The sequence below is a fragment of the Aythya ferina genome, assembly GCF_964211825.1.
Source record: "Aythya ferina genome assembly, chromosome: 15".
Classification (NCBI taxonomy): Eukaryota; Metazoa; Chordata; class Aves; order Anseriformes; family Anatidae; genus Aythya; species Aythya ferina.
In genome coordinates this window covers 3,571,286-3,592,400 of record NC_140314.1, presented here as the reverse complement: position 1 = coordinate 3,592,400, position 21,115 = coordinate 3,571,286, and the positions used below count along the sequence as shown (strand labels likewise).

Below are 21,115 nucleotides of genomic sequence, written 5' to 3'. Positions count from 1 at the left end.
CGCCCCGCCCACTCGGAGCCCGCTCCGCCCACTCAGAGCCCGCCCCGCGAGGCCCCCGCCGCGGGGCTGCCCGCTCAGCGCCTCCTCGCCCGCCGCCGCTCCGCGTCTTTTCCCGGTGCGAATCGAGAAGGCAGCGCGCGGCCCTGAGGTTGAGGCAGAGCTTTTACGGTGTCCCGGTTGAGGGAGGGGAGAACGGCGGGGAAGGGCGTGGAGAAAGGAGGTTTTTATTCAGGCGCTGCGGTGGGCACCTCAGCGCGGCGCGGCGAGGGGAAGAGGACCCCACGGGCGGCAGTGGGACCGGAGCGGGGCCGGGAGCGGAACGGGACCGGGAGCGGGACAAGGGTAGGGCCAGAACCAGGCCTGGGGCCAACGGGAACCGTCCCGGTGCCAGCCCCAGGCCGCGGGGGGTTACCGGGAGGCACCGGGAGGGTACAGGGGGGTTACCGAGAGGGCACCGGAGGTCACCGGGGAGGTACCGGAGGGTACAGGGGGAGCACCGGGGGGTTACCGGGTGGCACCGGAGGGTACAGGGGGGTTACCGGGAGGGCACCAGAGGGTACCTGAAGGTACCGGGGGGGCACCGGAGGGCACTGGGAGGTACCGGGAGGTACCTGGAGGGTACCAGGGGTGCACCAGGAGGGCACCGGGGGGTACTGGGAGGTACCGGAGGGTACCTGGAGGTACCGGGGGGGCACCGGGAGCGTACCGGGGGGTACCGGGAGGTACCGGGGGGTTATCGAAGGTACCGGGAGGTTACCAGTGGGCACCAGGGGTTACTGGGGGGGCACCAGGAGGGTACTGGGAGGTTACCGGGGGGGCACCAGGGGGCACCGGCCACGCCCTGGAGCCCCTCGGGATCCCCGCAGCCTCCCCCCGTGCCTCTTTGCAGCGGTTCCGAGGGATTGGAGGTGCCCGCTCAGGGGAGCGGACAGGCGGCAGCCCCCGGTGTTCCCCGTTCCCCCGTCCCCGCGGCGATGCCGAAGGTGAAGCGCAGCAGGAAGCCGCCCCCCGACGGCTGGGAGCTGATCGAGCCCACGCTGGATGAGCTGGACCAGAAGATGCGGGAAGGTAACGTCAGGAGCCCCGAAACCAGCCCGTCCCTGACACCCTGGGCACCCCCCAAACACAGGGGGTGAGCCCCAGGTTGTCCCGAGCTTTTTTGGGTGTGTTTGGGTCACCGGGCAGAGGGCTGGGGTGTGCCTGTTGTGGGGCACTCCGTGACCAATGCACGTAGTGGGACCGGTAGCTCCTGCCCGTGCTGTTGCTCTGGTCCGACGAGATCCATCAGCCATGAAGTCAGCTCCGTCCCTCCGCAGGTCACCTCCTTCCCCCTGTCCTCATAATTTAGCTTTTATTTCCTAAAGGGACCCTGCCAGGCGACGTCCCTCTCCTTGGAATCCTCTCCCATTAAGCTCGTTCCTAACTCCAAGTTGTTAAAGTCAGGAATGTTCCTGGAGCAGTTTCTAATCTTATAGAGGAAGGTGGAAATTTGGGAGAATCAGCTGAAATCTGGTGGGATCTGATGTTTGTTGTTCCCCCCCAGCGGAGACCGAGCCCCACGAGGGGAAGAGGAAAGTGGAATCGCTTTGGCCTATCTTCAGAATCCACCACCAGAAAACACGTTACATTTTTGACCTCTTCTACAAAAGAAAAGCCATCAGCAGAGGTGAGAAGGACAAATGTCTCCCCCTGGTGAGATGTCTTCCTGGGGGTGCACCCAAACAGGTGGTGATGAAGGGAGGGAGGGCGGAGGGAGCCCCTGCGTAGCTCTAAGAGCTCGTGAGCACTGCTAGAAATTCCTCGTGCCGTTTTCAAACGCTTCCTGGGAGCTACTTGTGCTAATAACATCTGCTCTTTGCAGAGCTCTACGAGTACTGCATCAAGGAAGGATACGCCGACAAGAACCTGATCGCCAAGTGGAAGAAGCAGGGCTACGAGAACCTCTGCTGCCTGCGCTGCATCCAGACGCGGGACACCAACTTCGGGACCAACTGCATCTGCAGGGTCCCCAAAAGCAAGCTGGAAGTGGTAAGTTCTCAGCTTCTCCCTCCCCTTCTGCCCTTTCTAACCTCACCCTGGTCAGGGACAGCAGGGGAGGGAATGTTCTTCCTTCTGGTAATTTCCTTTAGTTCTAATAATTTTTACCTTTTGCTGGTAGATTTAATATCTGGGTGCTTTAAAGCTGCTGCCAGCTTTGGCGTGTGGTTGCTCCAAGTTATTAAAGTGTAGAAAACTATATAAAATTGGGCTGTAGGCAGCATTTTCACACAGAACCCTTCAAAACACAGCCTCTGCAGCAAGGCTGAGGCCAGGGGGACTGCCTGCCCACCAGAGCTTGGCTGAAATATCGCTGTCGTGTCTCTTTTCTAGGGTAGAATCATTGAATGCACTCACTGTGGATGCCGAGGTTGTTCTGGGTGAAGCACCGAGACCCAAATATTACCTTTTGAACTCTGAATTCGTCCTGCACCGTGGACTCTGAGTGCAATTATACCCACCTCCTGCGTGATTGGATAGCTCTGTACTGCGATTAAACCAGCAACGTGCTCGCCTGGATGCTAGGTATAAAGGATGTTGTTTTGGAGTAGCTTTTTGTGTAGCCATTGATTTTAAAATAAAGTCTGCTTTCCTGAGAGACCAGAGCAGTCTTCTGGCAAAACTCCTCTGTGCCCCTCTTCTCCTGTTGGATGTGGGGTTGTGCGTTTGTTTTTTAAGGTGATTCGTTTAAGTATCTTAAGGAAACTCACTGGAAATGTTTGCTTCTCCTTGGAACAGAGGAAAAATATTTTATTTAGTGGTTATCGCAAGAACTTGGGTTCCTGGAACTACAAAACAGCTTTCCTACATGGAGGCAGTTTAAGGGAGTGAATTCCGAGTTCTCTCAGCACACGGAACACGCAGGACCTAGCTGTCAGCTGCAGCCTCCTGGCGTAGCTTCCCCTGCACATCCTCTTCCTTATCCTCCCCCACGGACCGTTTGGCTGTTCTGTATTTCTCCCAGGGGTGGGGCGTCTCCTCTCCTGCCATGACTTTTAACCACCGGTGGTAGTAGCCACGGAAGCCGTCAATTTTCGCCAGGTAGGGGTTCTTTGACTTATACTGCAAAGAGAAAGCCAACAAAAAAAAAAAGAATTTGATTAGAACAGAGCTCATAATACCGGCATGCAGCAGCTACAGGCTGTTATTAGGTAAAATGCTGCTGAGAAAATGCCACCAGATCAAACAAACCCCAAGGAAGAAGCCTGGGCACTCACACCTCCCCTCCCTCGGTGGTGTTCCTCACCCTGCAGACTGTCACGGCCACTCACCCGGTCAAATTTTGGTGGGTACTGTGCCGCAAACTCCAGCTGGCGTATGATGACCTCGTTAGGAGGCACTTCGTTATTCCTCATGTCTCGCAGGATCTCCGTGAGGTAGCTGTAATCCAGCTGCCTCACGGCGGCACCGATGAGGGCACTGTAGATGTACTTGTTGGGAGTTATTCCGGACATCTGGAAACAACAAATTAGCTGCCAATTAGCACAGGGTTTCCCGTGTGCCTTTTTTGTTCTGGCACCTCTCACACAAGGAGCACAGCTCTTGCTCCAGCACCTTCTCTTCCCCTGACACCTCTCCTATCCCAGCGCAGCTACAGGCTGTCAGCTGCTCTAGAGCTGTGTGTTTAGGGAATTAAATCACACCCTAGAAGCCTCAGCAGGACTTTATAGAAGCATTAATAGTTCTATTGCTTTTTGCAGCTTGAACCCTAAGCAGTAGTGGTTTATTTTTATTACCTTCAAATCTGAGAGCAGCTGCAACCCATCCTTCTCTCGGTGGCAAGCAATTGCCAAGCTACAAAACGTCTGGAGGTTAGGGGAGAGGCTCCTCTTCGCGAGAGCTGGCAGCAGGCTCTGCAAGATACAAATATGGACATCGGTTTCCAGAAAGCCTCGCTGTAGCACTGCTGAGTGGAAAGCAGTGCCAAATTCCCAGTTTCTGTTGTGGACAGAGAAGCAGGTGTCACAATGAAACACAGCACAACTGGAGGCCCGAAACAAGAAGGCAACAACGAGGCTGGTTCTGGGTTTTACCTTACCTTTGCTCCTTCTAGGTCTCCCTGTTTGCTTTTCTTCCTTATTAAAGCGTTAAAGAAAGTCACGTCTACTTTCACCTTATGCTCATCCAGGAGTGCCAGAAGAGAGGATTCTGACGGGCTTTGGGATTCCACCAGCTCAGCCAGTAATGTGAACGTTTTAATGTTGGGTTCTGCGTTGTCCTCTTTCATTTTGTTCAAGAAGCCCTCCACGTCCCCCATCAGAGCCAGTCTATGGGATGGCGTGGCCACCGTCCCCAAGGAGACCACGGCTGCATCAGGAACCCGCGAATCCAGCAAGTTGGGCAGGTTGCACAAATGCAGTTTCTGGCTTAGGCACGCTTGGTCCTGCTCTAGCTCATTCTGATCTCCTCTCACCAATGCTTCAGTGCTGTTGTTGAGACCAGCTGGTACTAGTTTCGTTTCGGCCTCATTCACATCTTCCCTTTGTTGCCTGATCAGCTCTTCAGGCTGCACCAAACTCTGCTGAAATAATTGCTTTTCCATGGCCTCCACGTCCAGCTGGACAGCAGGTACTCCCTCCGATCCCTTCTTTCTCTGGTTTTTCACCTTCTGTGTGCCGGGTGCGAGCCTTAGCTGAGGTGAGCTCCCATCGGCGGGGCTGAGCAGTACCTGGGAGGCCACAACCGGATCGCCAATTCCGCAGTCTCTAGCAGCACGCAGCATCAAGTTGTACGTGTGGATGTTGGCCTTTATTCCAAGCTTAGCCATCTGCTTCCAAACCTGCAGAGGGGAAGATGAACATCAAATGTAAGTAACAGCGAACAGCAGGAGCACTTCTAGCAGGTTGTAAGCACGTTTACAGTGCCCACTGGTACAGTATCTACCTGCAGAAAAGGAGAAAGTTTACAGCATGAAGAGGTGAAGTGGCAGTGAGCAGCCACCTCAAGCTAGTACGGTCCTGAGACATCATTCAGGGCACCTCACCAGCTTACAGGATGTCCTGATGGAAGTCTGGTTTAAAGAATTTGTCCTAGGAGGTGCTGAGCTCCTCCTGATTTCATCAGCTCGTTGCAACCTGCTGCTTTTTGTATATTGAAGTGACAAGTTACTGTACAGAAGCGCATTTTCCTTATTTAGTCCATGAAGACAAACCTGTAAGGCGTATCGGAAGCCGCTTTCACTGTCCTTTATGCAGCTCATGAGAAGGAAGCTGAAGGTCTCAGCTGTGGGAACATGACCCTTCTGCACTATTTCCTACAAAAGGAGAGAGAGCAGAGAGAGGATTGAACTTCCCAGTTACCCAAACAGTCTGTTGCAGCCAGCTGTGAAGCTCAAATGCTGCTGTTATCTTCTGGGGACAGAGTAACAACAAAGCATAGGGTGAGCTCCCAGCACTGAGCAGAACGATTGCTCCAGAATAAAAGAAAAAACAAAAAACAAACAACTGAAATGCCTGCATAGATCCTAGCTTCTCCCTTAGGGGAGCTATGGGGAATTTGGGCACAGGGATAGCAAGCCTTTTAGCAACTCCTAGGCTGGCCTCTCTGAGAAAAGCTGCTGCAGAATACATCAAAATGAGGGAAAGGGGGACAGTAGTTGTGAGCCCCAGAAAAACTGTTCAATAAATTCTTGACACACCTGACCAGAGTTTCAAAGCCAACCTCTGTTTAGGCCTGTAGCTGCCTTGTTTTATCTAGTCAAACTTATGTGCCAGGTTGATTTAAGTGATTTTAAACCAAAGACCAATGAAATAGAAACATTTTAAGTATAGATAATTACAGATAATAGCCCAGGAGCTGTAACTGGAGCAGAATACACTTGACACAAGAAAAGTCACATATTTACCTTCAGTACATCCAAGCACATCCTGAGATCTGAGCAGAGGGCACAGACTTTCAGCAGCGCGTGGTAAGTTATCAGATTCAGCTCTTGGTTTTTGCTCTTTAGCTGCTGCCGTAATTTGAGGGCGCTCTGCAGGCCTGAGTCTTTCCATGGTGATTCAGCACAGGCATTGAACAGGGCTGTGTACGTGGGCTCGGTGGGAGTTAAGCCTCGTTTTTTCATCTAAGAGAAGACAAGAAAACACAGGACTAACTTTTTAGGAAAAAAGTTTTAGAATTTCCTACTTTGGTTTTAAAAGTTTCAGGCTAAGAAGACGTAAACACTAAAAGGCATTCTGGAGAGAGAATAACACACCAAATGTTAGAAACAGTTTTAGCTGAGAGAAGTTATGGTTTGAGAGAGCAGAGAACATAAACCTACGTACATCATTGTAGAGCTTGAATGCCTTTTTCACGTAGCCAACCCTGCCACAGCCACCAATTAGAACGGTGTAATTGCTTTCTTCTGGCTGCACTCGCTCTTCCTTCAGCATCTGCACCTCAAACAGCTCCAGAGCCTCTGCCAGCTATGGGAAAAAGGAAAATCCATTACGAGGCAGCAACAGAATCAGTCACAATATATCAATATCCTCAGCCGTAGTCAGATTGTGGTGGAAGTCCTACAGAGCACGGGATTCATCACAAATTCTTGCTGCTTTCTGTAAAGATATGAATGAAGCGTGTAAGATGATACAGATGGTGTTGCAGGGGGTTGGGATGGGAGGTGATGGCACACAAATATCAAAGCCATGACTGCTAGAGGGGACATTGGACTAATTGAGTGGAGACAGCACTGAGGAGTGGCTGAATTTCTAGAAGTCACTGTCTGGACACCATCAAAAATGATTAGTTAACCCCATTCCTATTTGGAAAGGGAAAAATTAGGTAGGAAGGTGGTGTGAACAGAACTCAGGTAAATAGGATGCGAGCATGTCTTTTGATTACAACTTCTTGCTCTGAAGCAGTCAGAAGGTTGGAATCAATGAACTTTGCAGGTCCTTTCCAACAAAACTACTCTAATCCTAGCCCAAGAGCGTGCTGTTTGGCAGCAATTAAATATTATTACCAAAAACGAGCAAAGAGCAAACCTTGTCTTCTTTGATGAGCGCCTTGCACCTCAAGAAGTACCAGTACGGGGTGTTCCTGGGCCCGCGCCGGGGCTTCCTTCCCATGTCCTCCTCTCCCTCTTCTTCCAGCTTTAAGTCCCGGCTCCGCGGCGTGGCTTTGTGGTAGAACTTCCTAGCGGAAAACCTGGTGGAGAGCGTCCCGAACTCCACGCCTTCATCATCATCATCATCCTCATCCTCCTCCCTGCAGCCTCCCGAGCCCTTTCCTTCCCCTTGATCCTTGCTGTGGGGGGGTCCCGGCGATGAACTCAGCGCCCTGCGACCCCATAGTTTTGGGGGGACACTGGGGGGGACCCTGTGAGGGGCTGAGGGGACACAGGGGAGCACTGAGGCGACACCGGGGGACCCTGAGGGGATACTGGGGGGCACCGAGGAGGCACCGGGGGACCCTGAGGCGACACCGGGGGGCCCTGAGGGGACACCGGGGGACCCTGAGGCGACACCGCGGGGCTGCCCGCGGCCCCTCGGGGCGATGGCGAGGAGGAACCGGAGCGGCGCGCGCCTCATGGCGGGGGGACCCTGAGGGGAAAACGGAGCCCGGGAACCGAGAACCGGCCCCGGTTCCCGGGGCGGGGGGAGGTAGGGGAGGGTTCCTCGGGCTCCTCACGGCGCCTGCGCGGGAAGAAGAGGAGGAGGAGGAGGAGGAGGAGGAGGAGGAGGAGGAAGGGGCGGCCCCGGTGCTGTGAGGCGAGGGTCAGAGGCCGGCTCCCGGCATCCCCAGGCGGGCGGCGCGGCGCGGAGCGGCGCTGCCGCCGCCTCCCCGTCAGCCGAGGCGCTGCCGAAGCGGAGCAGGCTGGGCCGGGCCAGGCCGGGCCGGGCCTGGCCGCAGCCGGCCCCCACCATTCCCCCCCTTCCTTCCCGTTGCCGTCGCCCCCCGGCTGCCACCATGCAGGAGCTCATCGCCAGCGTGGACCACATCAAGTTCGACCTGGAGCTGGCCGTCGAGCAGCAGCTGGGGGCGCAGCCGCTGCCTTTTCCTGGCATGGACAGTGCGTGGGGGCTCGGGGGGGCTTCCCTTCCCTTCCCTTCCCTTCCCTTCCCTTCCCTTCCCTTCCCTTCCCTTCCCTTCCCTTCCCTTCCCTTCCCTTCCCTTCCCTTCCCTTCCCTTCCCTTCCCTTCCCTTCCCTTCCCTTCCCTTCCCTTCCCTTCCCTTCCCTTCCCTTCCCTTCCCTTCCCCCTCTCTCAGCCCTCTCCCCCCAGGTTTCTCTGTGAGGCCACATTTTGTCTCACACCAACTGTTTTTCCCATTCTCCCTTAGCAGTACAAATTAAAGCCTTAATTTGTACTGCATGGGCCTAGAAAATGGAAATTCAGGCTTTAACATGAATAAAGACGACTTTCTGCACCCTCTATTTCATTCCCTTCAGATAGCTGAGGTGTTTTGGTGGCAGGGAAACTTCATCTCAAGGTGCACTCGTGGCCTGGTCTCACAAGCCTGATAGCCCGCCACAAGCAGCCTAGGGAGGGCTGGATGTTTGTTGAAGATTTCTAGCTTGGCTAATAGTCCTGTGTTTTAATTCTCTTAAATGCTGTGATTCCTGTTGTGATCAGCAAGGGGTGACACCCCGATGATTGTTTCAGGCCATTCTGGGCAAAGAACACGAGGCCGTTGTTGTCAGGACTGTGAGCACAAGTTTCACTGTAGTGAATGACTAAACAGCAGAGGCAAAACCTAAATCTCTGAAAGTCCAAACAGGCACCACCAACCTAACACAAGTTCCCCTCCTGTGTATTTACCAAGAACAGAGATATTTGTGAAGGCCAGAGCTGAACAAGGCATTCATGCAGGAGAGTAAATTCACCAAACCGAAACGTTGCTTTTCTTTTGTATTTGAGAACCAGACTGCTTCTTGAGAAAGGAAACGCTTTGAAAGTTGCTACGAAAGTTCATTGCAGTTAATTATGTTTCTTTGATCTCTCCACAGAATCAGGTGCAGCTGTCTGTGAATTTTTTTTAAAAGCGGCCTGTGGAAAAGGCAAGTAGTCTGTCCGATACTGTTATGTTCATATGAAGGGTAAGAAAATTAGATTTGCTAGCACTACCTACAATGCTCATGGTTTTTGTTAAGAGAGGGCCTGACAGAGATTGAGCATAAAAATGAAGGATATTGGATTCATTCCAGCAACTGTGAAGTGATAGGTTATTTGTTTTGCAGTTTGGGTGGTTGGTTGGTTGGTTTGTTTGTTTGTTTTTTTGGGGGGGGGTATTGGGAGGTGAATGAGAAAATCTACCAGTGAGGGAAGGCTTGAATTTAGCACAAGCAGACCTGTGTGGTTGTGTCTGTATTAGTAGCTGTGGGTTGTGATTGTCAGCTTTAAGAGCTGGACGCTACACTGCTCAGCTTGTTAGAGGGTAAAATAGGACTTGTCTGGAAGTCCCTGTTTTGTCGTTGTCATTAAATGCTGAAGTCATAAACAAAAGTAAAGTCTTCTGAAGCCCCTCTTGCAGAGGCGAGGGAAGTGTTGTTGCTGCTGTGTGCCTGCTCGTGCTGCAGATCTTAATTGTTCTTTTTCCTTCTGCTCACCCCATTCTTCTGCAGGAGGCATGTGCCCATTCAGACACATCAGCGGGGAAAAGACAGTTGTTTGCAAACACTGGCTACGAGGACTGTGCAAAAAGGGAGACCAGTGCGAGTTTCTGCACGAGTACGATATGACCAAGATGCCTGAGTGTTACTTCTACTCCAAATTTGGTAAGGGGCATTGTAGCTCCTACTTAGCATTCCTTGCAAGCGTGGGAGTCTGATGAAGAGGATCGTGGTGCATCCTTGTACTGCCTTCAGAACATTGCAGTTCTTCTGAGTTTGCTGATATTGTTAGGCTGGAGCTTTTCAGATCTGGTTAGCGCTTCATCTCATGCCCCTAAGTCCGCCATGCATTGTAGATGTCTTCGCTCTCAAGAGCTTGTCCCTTGGGGGAAGAGGGGGGAAGTTCAAAGTTGTTTCTGGGTGTTATTCTTTATTTTCTGTTTTGGTTATGAGTTGAGTAGGCTGAGCAGGTGGTCTTTGCATGACTCTTGTTTTGGGGAGTTGATGAGCAGCAGAGGGCATGGGGGTGCAAAACTTTTATGCACTTGCTTTCCAGCTCTGGAGATCTGGACATAATGAGGCAACTTGCTGTCAGAAACTTACAGTCTTGTAGGTTTCCTTGGATTGTGAGGTTAGTGCGCAATTTGTAGTTTCTCCACACTTTTGGTGCACTATATGTTTGGTTTTTGTTATCATGACTGCTCTTTCAAATTCAGTTTCCGCATTGTTTTTAAAAGCACACACAAACAATCCAGCCTGGTAGAACTTGGCTCACCGGGGGTGAGTGCTTGGTGTTCATCCCCTAGGTTAAGGCAGGCAGTAAGACTGTTGTGCCTGAACGTGTAAATGTTGGTAACAGCTTTGTGGGAGCTACACGATCCAGGTAACGGTTTAGGAGCAGTTTGGTCTTGAAGTCGTACAATTGACTAAGAAGTGTGTTTGCCTTTGGTACAGGGGAATGCAGTAACAAAGAATGCCCATTCTTGCACATCGACCCGGAATCTAAGATCAAAGACTGTCCCTGGTATGACAGAGGCTTCTGTAAACATGGTATGTATGTTGTGTAGTTGCTGCTTCTCTGGCTGTAAATCAAGGGTAGGGTGCTGCCATTCTTTCTTGGCATGATCTGCTTGTGTACCTGCTGCTAGTGAGTGCTGCTGTGCGCATTTATGATACGTGAACCATGGAGCTTTGTGTTGCAGGTCCCCTCTGCAGACACCGACACACTCGAAGAGTCATTTGTGTGAATTACCTAGTAGGATTCTGTCCAGAGGGACCTACCTGTAAATTCATGCAGTGAGTATGTTTCCAGGCTTGTCCTGTAATCTCGTTTCCTCCATGATCTGATATACGTCAAACGAGGGTGCTCTAGTGCTTCCCAATGGTTTTGGAAAGTTGGCCAACATTTAGTTTGTTGCGTTTTCACTTGGAGGGTGTGGGGCTGGGGCTCCTCAGGGAGTTAGTTACCAGTAGGCCTCTGGAGTGCTGCTCGGATGCCATCAGTGCAGTGAGATTGCATGGGTTTAGGTTCCAGAAGAATTCACAGCTAGAGGGAGATGCTGCGTACTGGTTTAGCATTTTAGTATGCATAAGTACTGAGCATCAAAATGCGAAGAGACGTGGGGAGGGGAGGCCTATTTCCCATGAACCTAAGTTAATTAGCTGAACGTTTGTTTTCTTTTTCGGTGTTTTTTGAGCTGATGGTAAAATGTTGGCATATGATTTGAGAATCAATCTTTTTGTTTTGGCCTAAACCAGCCCTCGGTTTGAACTGCCTATGGGAACCACAGAGCAACCACCACTGCCTCAGCCGACACAAACACAGCAAAAGGTACACAATTTCCCTGCCTCCCCTTCATACCCACCCCCAAAGCGTTCCCCACAGTGCTTTAGAAGAGGTTATAGTCTCTAATGGTCAAAGCAGGATACCTGGACTCTTGGATCTGGCTTGCCTGGAAAAACATAGAGAAACACTCACTAAATGAGGGAAAACCTCTCCTATTTTATTTGTGTGTGTGATATACTTTTCTTAATAAGGACTTAGAGAAAAATCCTAATGAACTATGAAGCACTGCCCGTTCTCTGCCTTCCTCCCAGCCCTCTAATGTCTGCCATCTGATCATTGCTTCTGCTTTTGTCCTGGGAGCATGGCGTTTTGCTTTGTTCTGTTTCTCCCCTCAACTTGGCCAACTTTCTCAGTCATTGTTACAATTCTTCAGCTCAGAGGCCAGCAGTGGCAGTTCTGTTACCTAGGGGGCTGCCTGGAAGGAGGGGAAGTGCTACACAAGAATTAAGCAGCTAGCAGCCCTGTGTGCCATTGTAGTCATGAAGGTTGCTCCAACTTTGCATAAAAATCTAGTCACAGAACACTCCTGCATTACCTAGAAGCACATCATACGTGGTTGTGCAGCAATCTGCCAGTTTTTGGAATCTTCATGACATCTCTCGGTGATGGCAATGATATTTTAGCAGCCTAAACCAACTCTAAATTTGCTTTTCAGAGAAAAAGCAGGATTGCTGGGCTTTGTAAGCCTCAGTTTTTGATTTCTTCTCTCTGGTGCTCCAGCTGGCAGATCACCCACACATAGATTTGGAAGAAAATTGATCATTCGATATGTGGGGGGTTCTTTTTTTCTTCTTAACAAAATAACAACCGTAAAGGTCATCATGCCTGATGCACTTAACGAGTCAGAACTCTTCTCCCAACCAACAGAGGACGCCCCAAGTCATCGGAGTCATGCAGTCTCAAAATAACAACACTGGGAACAGAGGACCCCGGCCGTTGGAGCAAGTAACCTGTTACAAGGTAATTCATCTGGACTGCCTCATGCTGCTTTGCTGCTGGTTGCTTGCCACAGGAAAAGAAATGGACTGGTGTGGTTGTGGTCTTGGTCCTGCAAAGGGTTTTTCACAGTGAAATGTGCCCTGATCATTAAACATCACACTTTTAGTGAGTGGATATAGCTGTGGGAATTATTATTGAGTCCTTAAGCCTGGAGACAGCTGGTTTGCCAGCTCAGGGGCTTGCAGTGAGCAGTTAAGACTGTTGGAGGACATACTTAAGTTTGTCTGCTAATAAACAGGATCCCTACCACAGCGATGGTTAAAGGAGACTGTCAAACTGCACACTTCAAAATAAGGATTAATATTAGTTTTATCTGCCAAGTTAATTTGCTTACACCCGGAGACTGGGGAATGACTTTGGTGTGGAAGGTCCTTGTGGGTAACAGAAACTGAGTATTTCAATTTCAGATATGAACAGAAATTTCTGTTCCATTTCAGACTGTTCAGTGTTTCAGCTGTAATTTCAGCAAGCCCTCACTGTCAAACCAAAAAATAAACTGTTCACCTTGGTTTCTCATTCAGGATCATGGGAAATAGTTTGACACAATCGGGTTTCCATCTCTGCTCATTTTTCCCCCAAAGCCACAACCCTAGCCACTAGAAAAGATTAAAAAAAAAAAAACAAAACTAACATAAAAAACAACCACCTTTCTTTCCCATCGTCTTTGACAGTTATATCATTGTGTGTGCCAACTTTGTGTCTTATGTGCTTGTCTGGGTAGAAGTTACCGTGACCAGACAAAGGTATTTAAGAAGCTGGATCCATTTCACTGAAAACCTTTAGTAGCTGTTTATTCAGTTCCAAAACAAAGTTTTAGTAAATGCTGACAACATAAACCCACTCCACTGAAGGCATCTTGTGACAGTGACAGCCTCAGAGACGTGAGCTCCTATAACTGGAACTAGCAAAATGTTACAGTGAGTGAGAAAGCACAGAGAATTTTCATCCTGCCTTTCCCGTTTTTTGCAACTGCAGGTTTCAAAAGTCACATCTCTGCCCGAGGCTATGTTATTGTACTTCATCTCCAGTAAATGAGCAGCGTAGAGCTGGGACTTAAGGAAGCAAATAAATTACGTATGTGGAGAATGCTGTAATATCAGATACTGACATTTCTCTCTGCGTTTGAGTAGCCCTGAGGTGCAGAGTCATGAATCTAATCTGGGATAGCTGATCAGCAGAGCCCCCAGTATATCTGTGTCGCAGTGCTTATCAGGTGGAGTGGTCTTGGAAGCCTCAAATGTTGAAATTCTCCTTGTGTGTGATAAAGTTGTGGAATTGAACAGTTGCTGGCTACGTTATTAAAGGCAGCAGGAGGAAAAAGCTGTAGCTCCGTCCTAACTTACCTCTCTCTTTCTTTTTTTAGTGTGGTGAAAAAGGTCATTATGCCAACAGATGCACCAAAGGACATCTGGCCTTTCTCAGTGGACAGTGAAAGAGCAGAAAGAAGAGCACAAGGGAGCTATTAACACTGAGAAAAGGTTTCTGCCTAGCACTATTTCTTGAACTATTAATCAGGTTGTTTTTTTTAATGCCATTACTGGAAAGAACTGGTCAGAGGCTGGTTGCTGCTAAGCAAGATTTTTGTAATTGTCCACAACTTTTTTTTTATGTTTTAACCTTTTTAAAATAGATTTTGGCCTCCGTCTACTTTCATTGAGCCCTGCTGAAAGGTAGATCTAAAAGCAAATAGATATGCAAACCCCTCACCGGTGCAGCGTTCAACGTAAACTCATCTTAACTCCAGTGTTTCTTTAAAGTGTTTTCCTTCTGCCACTTCTCTTTGGAGAACCTGCAGCGTTTCAGCCCTCCCTGTGGAAGCAGGAAGACTGACTGGGAAAATTAATACTTGAAATGCCTTCCCTTCAGTGAGGAAGCAGGAATTCTGCTGTCCCGTAGCTCTTACAAAGCAAAGTCGTGTTCCTAGATCCCGATAAACCTGTCCTGGTGGCTGACTTAAGGCCTCACACACACCAGGCTGCAAAACTCTCGTCCACTTAACTTTGTCTCTATGTTTCTTGCTATACTGGAGGTTAGAAATTAATCTGGGTGAAAACAAATTGGGGGATATTAAATTGGCATCTCTTGTGGTTAGCCAGACAATGAGGAGCAATGATTTTAGGAAAGTCACAGCTGTGCTCATTTTCCATTTGCAAAGCAGGTAGGAAATGAACACAGCTTAAAGTGTAGGAATAGGGGAGCCTTTTCTCAGCACCCACCCTTCAGCTCACACTGAGCAGGTATTTCCATAGCCAAGAGAAGACTCAAGAAGTGGAGCTCTATATTTTTATGGAACACTGCATCTAGAAGTGGTAGAACATTGTTCTGAGAAACTCCAAGCCAAAACCCATTCATTTTGTGAGAGTATTTCAAAAGGGCCAATGACAAAATGTGAATTAAAAAAGAAAAAAAAAAGAAAAACTTGCACCTACAACGTGAGCCTTATTGAGTCTAACCCCTCTCTTATTTGCTGGCTGCCTTTATACTTTGTTTTTATTGAAATGTACTGATCGAAAAAGCTATGATTTTTTTTTTTTTAAACAGAGTAACGTGATTATATAAGAGAGGTGACCAGAGCCTATGTTGGTTTGAATGACAGCTATTGTTTTATTGTGGATATTACGTCAGTCAAAATACAAGTTTCAAGACTAAGCGACTATGGTATGACAGACCATTAAACAGTTTTTATAACATCTTGTGCCCCCAGATGCTGAGTAGTAGCCACACTGAGATGTGTTACCTCTATGTGTGAAAAGGAACAAACCCTTCAGTGTCTAGCTCCCTTTCCCATCTAGTCCAGAGAAGTTTAAGGTCTTCGCTCCCTGAACTGCTGTTTTTGGAAACTGAAAGCCTTCCTGTTACTGATAAAGCTCAAGAGATTCTTTGTATCCCGTAACAAGTGGTTTTCATTCTTGCTCCTATTGACAGAAGCACACTGCAGGTCCTACCTGCAACACCCAGGTGGTCACAAGCTTCAGCAGGTAGTGCTGTGGCACCTGAATGCCCTCCCTTGAAGTGCACAAGGAAGCTAAAGGACAAATATACAGCTGCTCCTCTAACTTGCATTTGTACACGTACTCTCACCCCTGCCTTTAAGTCAGTAAGCAAAGATTTTCCTTTTTTTCCATGGACTTTCATTACATTAGTGGTCTTTGAGGCTTATACCCACTCAGAATAACTGTCCAGCTTCTCTTAGTAAGGAAAGTAGCTGGAGTTTTGATAGGCTAACAAAGGTAACAAAGCTAAAACTGATCTCAGAAAGTGCTCTGCAGTGGAAAAATTGTTCTAATACCTCCAGTTCCAAGTGACAGCCAGACTGTGAATCAGAAATTATCTGCCACAAGAAAACTTAAAGCTCAGCTATTCTTCTTTCAAATTAAAATATAACCTTTTAGCTAGCTGTCCAATCAGTAACACTTAGGTCATTAGAAGTAAAAAAAGTATTGAATTGTTTCTTATCACATAGTTAAGGATGAATCAATATCAATCAGCTGTAGTAATTTTCCCAGTTCATATTGCAGCCTAGATGGCTGGAATATGGTCGGTGTGCTATCTCTGAGCTTCTCGAGGGACGTAAAGCTGAGAAGACAAACCCACACAGTACAATTAACAAGCGAGTTAGGAGAGTCTCAGCTCAGTGGGTGTAAAGTGTACGCACTTTATTATTGGTCATAATAGTACAGAGTTTGTTATGAACAGTTCTGATGTCTCCTGTTGGGTAACTGTTCCAGTAGCCAAGTCTAGAGTCAGGAGCTGCACCTTCACTTTCTGAAATTCATGCCTCAGTGATACTTCCTGCGACGGTCGTGCTCTGTATCGATGTAAAACAAGTCAATTTTACTGAAGTCACAAGAAAAATAATACTGAAACTACAGGAAAGAAAGCACTCTACAAGAAATTTAAGCGCAGTTTCTAAGCACCATCAGGTCAGACAGGCAAGACAAACACTTTCTTCATCACACTAAAATATTGGCTATTTAATAATCTATTAAAAGTTATTCAGGTTCTCTAGAGCTGAACAAGCTTTGCCTGCCCACAGACAGTCTCAGATTGCAGTGGCAATGGTTAGCACAGTCTTTCACTTAATTTTAATTGCCCCAAGCAACCTTCCAAGCTGCCCTGTGCACACTCAGCCATACAGCGTTTACTTACTCAAGTGACTGTAGCTCCACATGTAGCTGATGACAACGTATCCAGCAAGCACCATACTGATACCACCGAGGCCCCCTTTCTTCACATTGATGTATTTATTGTAATACCTCTCATACCCTGTGCAGGAGAAAAGCGGTTTTCATAGCAGCCAGAGGGGCTGTGTACTTTTCTGTGTCAGAAAGAAGCATGCTGGATTCACAGGGCTTCAGGAAAGTGTTTCAGATGAAACATGCAAAGGTCTCAGAATCAAGTCAGAGAAAAGGCAACCGCTGTGTTTGTTAAGCAAAATTAGCATAAAGCTATTTATCATTTTCCCCAAAACATTACAATAACTTTACAAGCTCAAGCTGCTTAGGAATTAATTCATGCTTTAATACTAACATAAATGCAGCACATAGATAGTTTAATACTTATATATGCAGTACATAGATACTTGCATTTGGTATTTTTAAGTCTGCCTAACGGGCAATATCTGCATCTATAGCAAAGGCATTGGTCAAAATTTTTGCTAAATGATCCATAATAGACCGGGGTCCCTACTTCAGAGAATGTGGTGACCTTATTTCCTCCTTACAGAAGAAGGGTCACTGAAAACAAACCTCTGGCACACACAGCCCAGGCGAGCAGCAGGTTTACCAAAGGCCAAATGAGGCACTGCGTGAGGCGAGGTTTCAACAACACAAAAACTGTGGTGAAGCAGCCCCTGCAGCCTGCCACCGCGAACACCTGCTGCAGCAGCAGGCGACGTTTATGCACACATAAATGTCGTTTATACACCCATAAACGATATTTATACACTCATAAACGACGTTTATACACACTGCCACCACTGCGGCCCCACGGATCCCCCCTTACCTCTGCGCAGGGCCCCCCCGATGCCTCCGGGGGTGAAGTCCCTCATGGCCAGCCAGGTGGGCAACTGGCCCAGCTTCACGTCCAGCAGCTTCATGTCCTTGAGGGGCACTGCGGGACAGAGACAGAGACACAGAAACAGGGCAGGGTCAGGGGGCGAGGGGCCGGGCGGGGGCCGCGGTCACCTTGGCGGCCCGCGGCACTCACCCGGCACCGGCGCCATCTTGTCGCTGCGGCGGGGAGAGGCGGGAACGGGCCGCTGAGGCTCACGGGAAGAAGGTCGGGAGGGAAGCGGGGGAGGGGGTGCCACCATCTTGGGTGTGTCGCGCCCCCCCCCCCCGCCGCCTCCCTCAGGGGGTGTCATGTCGCGACTGAGCCCGTTGTCGCCGAGTCGCCGTGTTGCCTCCTGAGAGATAGAGAGTGGCAAGCAGTGCGGGCTGCGGGGATAGCCTCGCTTGCCACGGGCACGGGGCTGAGGCCTGACAGTGTGGGGCCCAGAGCTGCAGCCCTAGTGCTGTACACGTTTATTCAGAGATAACACACACCTGGGTGTAAACTTAAAATACATTGCGTACAGATATACAAATATATATACACACACACGTACAAATATATCCTATTTGTAACAATACATTGCAGGGTGGGTTGTGAGGGGTCACTGGGGTAAGCAGCCCTCTCATGCGGTCTCGTCAGGTGGAGGAGGAACCCCAGCCCCTATTTTCCACAGCTTTTAGGTGGAAACACGACGGTTTAGGTGCCAAAACGGCTGCGTGCTTCCATTTCAGTGCCCACGAAGGTTCCTTCTTCCTCTGGAGGGATGTCACAGACCAAAAGGGGAGGCTATGGAAGGAGAGCTTCAAACCAGAGTGCTGGAGGTGGCCGAGCACCAGGCTGTGCGGGTGAAGCCACCTCCTGCCTCCCCGCAGAGGGCAGGGGGCACCAGGATCCCCTTCACGCCACTCTCTGCCTTTTTTTGGGGGGGGCTCTGGTGCCCGCAGACCCCCTTGGGGGCCGAGGGGCACCTGAGGAGCCGGCCGGGGGTGGGCTCCAGCAGGTGTCACTGGCACGCAGCACAATGCCTCTGCTGAGGGAGGCTGCGAGCCGGCCTGACCTCTAGAGGCTTTATTCAAATCGCATCTTTCTTCATAAAACAGCATTAGGGTTTTGCCATTCGTTGGGCTGGATCCGAAAAGCAAAGTGATACAGCAGTAAACGGGGAACAGGCATCCACCACTCTATCTGGCGGGTCAACCTCCTAGATATTAAATCTCCATCCCGCGGGGGGGCTGTTAGAATGGATTGGAGATGATAAAGACTAAATTAAGGATGCTGAAGGGGGCCTGCGGGGCTCCTACATAAACACCAAGCTCCCAATCTTTGAAGCTTTTACTTCCCTTAGGTCACAGAGTCTGATTCCACATGCTTTCCTCCTGCCATTGCGGGATTCTTGCATTTAATCTGTAGGGTTTGTGTTACCTGGTATTAAATGAGTTGTGGCATGGGACCTCTGTCGTTTCTATATAGATGGTACTCTATTATGCATCCTACTCCAAGGCCGGTCTAGATGTCCAGCTTGTATTTTGATCCTTTATCTTAATGAAATCGATTTATTTATATGAATAACGCTCTCCCGTGACATAAAAATAGAATCAGGAGGAGTAGATTACTGCCTGCTATTTTTCTTTTACTCATTAACAGAAAGTAGGATTAGGAGAATACAGTGTGCCTGGTCACTTAAAGAAAGGGTTCTGAATTTAGTTGCTGTTAAATGAGTTAAAAATCCCTTTATTAAATTATTCTTTATTTTGTTATTGCACTTTACCAGTAACTGTAGTTTTATTGCAGAAGTGTCCCCTCGTGAACTACTGTGTGGCCTTTTTACAGAACTTGCATAGAAGCATGCTTCAGACTTGCTTCCCTCATTCTTGCAAGGCAACCTATTGTTGTAAATAGGATTACTCATGCAAGGCAGATTAACTCACCTACAGGAAAAAAGCCAATGGCAGGTGCTTCATTTTAAGGAGTTCCCTGCAGAGTAGAAGAGCACACAGAATTGTTCAGACTGCTTATAGCAAGGCCTGGGGAAGTGTGATTTGTTATGCTAGGAATGGAAGTCCATAAAAAGGATACAACTCCAAAGCAATTAGGGACAGCAGTGTCCTAAACCTTGGCCTGAACTGCCCACTCTGGCCAACTAAGGGAGACGAGTCTTTAGGCCATTTTAATCCCAAACCAAGCAGTAAGAGTTAAATGGTACAGATGTGTGGGAGGTTTTGCAGCATGTTTCCTCCCTTTGACCTCTGCTCCTGGCCAAAATTCAAGGTATTGTTGGTTGATCCACATTGGAGGAGGTGAGGTGATGAAGAAAGGTATTTCTGATGTATTTCTGTTTACTTACAAGAATGCCCACAGCCCTCCTTTCCTGAACACAGAAGAAATCACACAGTTGAGAGCTAGTTTCCTTGCTTATAGCTCCACACCTGTTCCAGGCAGCATCGTGACCCCGTAGCCCTCTGTTTCTTGTATTCAGTCCAGGTTTTGTATCAGTGATTATTCAGGCTGTTTGGAGTTTCCGTTCCCTGACTGTTTCAGCATGCTCTTTCTGTCTCCTCCTCCACCTGAACCATATTGTCCATCCACACAAAACCTTCTTTCCTTTTAACATCCTACCCGAGAACCGTCCCCTCAGAGCCTTCAGGTACTTGAGCAATCTTGCATTGTGGGTGGAAATACAGACTTAATGTCTCCTTCAGCTACCCTAAATAAAGAATGCAGTTAAATATACCAGTTTCAAGAAGGTTTAACCCAACCTATAAAAATAAAAGCCTAATGGACTGTTGCCCTGAGGTTTTTTCATCTTGCTGAAGACCCCTCCAGAAAATGCTGTGAAATTTATAAGTAATGGCATGGAAATAATAGGGAGTACGTCATTCAGAAAAAAAAAAAAAAAAAGAAAAGAAAAAGAAAAAAAAAAAGTATTTTGCAAAGGACGTCAATAAATATGAAAGACTCTTCCTTTTTCCAATGGCAAACATAACACATAATATTGCCTCTTCCATTCCAAAGATTCAGTTGTGGGCTGAAAAGTTAAGTAACACTCTTCATTATCTTCATTAAAGTTACCAAAAAAAGAGAAACAAAAAGCATAACACAACCTCCCTTGGAATATAAGATCTTAGAGGCTGGAATCATATTTTCATTGTGTGCCACCCTTTGAAAATTAAGGGTCTCACCTGGGACTGGTGGTCAGTGATGTTATAGTAACATGCAGACACTATCCATAGGTGTATAAAGTAGCACAGAGTGGCCTTCAGGAAGGTCAAGAGACAAGGATTTACCTAACTGATCCTACGCCCACTCAAACTGATGACAAAGCACCCAGTGCTTTTAATAAAGGATCAAACCTACACAAGTGGACAGATAAAGTTCTGAAACATGCGGTTTGGCATAGGATGCCTCTTGGCTCCTAAACATTTATTTCCATCTGGTGTCTTCCCACTCTCACAGGTTAGGTGGCTGCAGCCACCAAAGAGAAAAAGAAATCACGGGCTACAAGCACTTGCAGAAGCTCAAGGGAGAGATGCATGTTTTATTAACTGGTAATTTGGAGAAAAAGTACAGGCATCTCAGGTAGCCTGATCCAGCCTGTTATTTTTGAATTGTATGAGCAGTTTGATGTTTGGTACAGCTGCTCTGCA

At 48.4% G+C, this 21,115-nt stretch overlaps 4 protein-coding genes across 5 annotated transcripts; 2 read left to right on the top strand and 2 right to left on the bottom strand.

Moving 5' to 3' along the window:
- Window positions 1-29: 29 nt before the first annotated feature.
- On the top strand, window positions 30-2,635 carry BUD31 (BUD31 homolog). 2 transcript variants are annotated; one of them, XM_084536239.1, is made up of 5 exons: window positions 30-342; window positions 890-1,068; window positions 1,544-1,666; window positions 1,862-2,028; window positions 2,371-2,635. In XM_084536239.1, the coding sequence occupies exons 2-5, from the start codon at window positions 975-977 to the stop codon at window positions 2,419-2,421; spliced, it is 435 nt and encodes a 144-aa protein (XP_084392365.1). In that variant the 5' UTR covers window positions 30-342; window positions 890-974; the 3' UTR covers window positions 2,422-2,635. The 2 variants fall into 2 exon arrangements, with proteins under 2 accessions (XP_084392365.1, XP_084392366.1); XM_084536240.1 differs by having other exon boundaries at window positions 41-115.
- Window positions 2,636-2,755: 120 nt separating this feature from the next.
- On the bottom strand, window positions 2,756-7,664 carry PTCD1 (pentatricopeptide repeat domain 1). The gene is made up of 8 exons (XM_084536233.1): window positions 7,005-7,664; window positions 6,303-6,443; window positions 5,882-6,100; window positions 5,189-5,290; window positions 4,076-4,816; window positions 3,774-3,890; window positions 3,309-3,491; window positions 2,756-3,099 (listed from the first exon to the last, which is right to left on the bottom strand). Exons 1-8 carry the CDS (start codon window positions 7,548-7,550, stop codon window positions 2,905-2,907), a joined length of 2,244 nt encoding a protein of 747 aa, XP_084392359.1. The 5' UTR covers window positions 7,551-7,664; the 3' UTR covers window positions 2,756-2,904.
- A 91-nt stretch (window positions 7,665-7,755) lies between these two features.
- On the top strand, window positions 7,756-15,354 carry CPSF4 (cleavage and polyadenylation specific factor 4). Its single transcript, XM_084536241.1, has 8 exons — window positions 7,756-8,032; window positions 8,969-9,019; window positions 9,584-9,736; window positions 10,526-10,621; window positions 10,774-10,867; window positions 11,330-11,402; window positions 12,285-12,377; window positions 13,780-15,354. Exons 1-8 carry the CDS (start codon window positions 7,930-7,932, stop codon window positions 13,846-13,848), a joined length of 732 nt encoding a protein of 243 aa, XP_084392367.1. The 5' UTR covers window positions 7,756-7,929; the 3' UTR covers window positions 13,849-15,354.
- A 693-nt stretch (window positions 15,355-16,047) lies between these two features.
- Window positions 16,048-17,701, bottom strand: ATP5MF (ATP synthase membrane subunit f). Its single transcript, XM_084536242.1, has 4 exons — window positions 17,625-17,701; window positions 17,421-17,528; window positions 16,566-16,682; window positions 16,048-16,224 (listed from the first exon to the last, which is right to left on the bottom strand). Exons 1-4 carry the CDS (start codon window positions 17,638-17,640, stop codon window positions 16,196-16,198), a joined length of 270 nt encoding a protein of 89 aa, XP_084392368.1. The 5' UTR covers window positions 17,641-17,701; the 3' UTR covers window positions 16,048-16,195.
- Window positions 17,702-21,115: the final 3,414 nt, after the last annotated feature.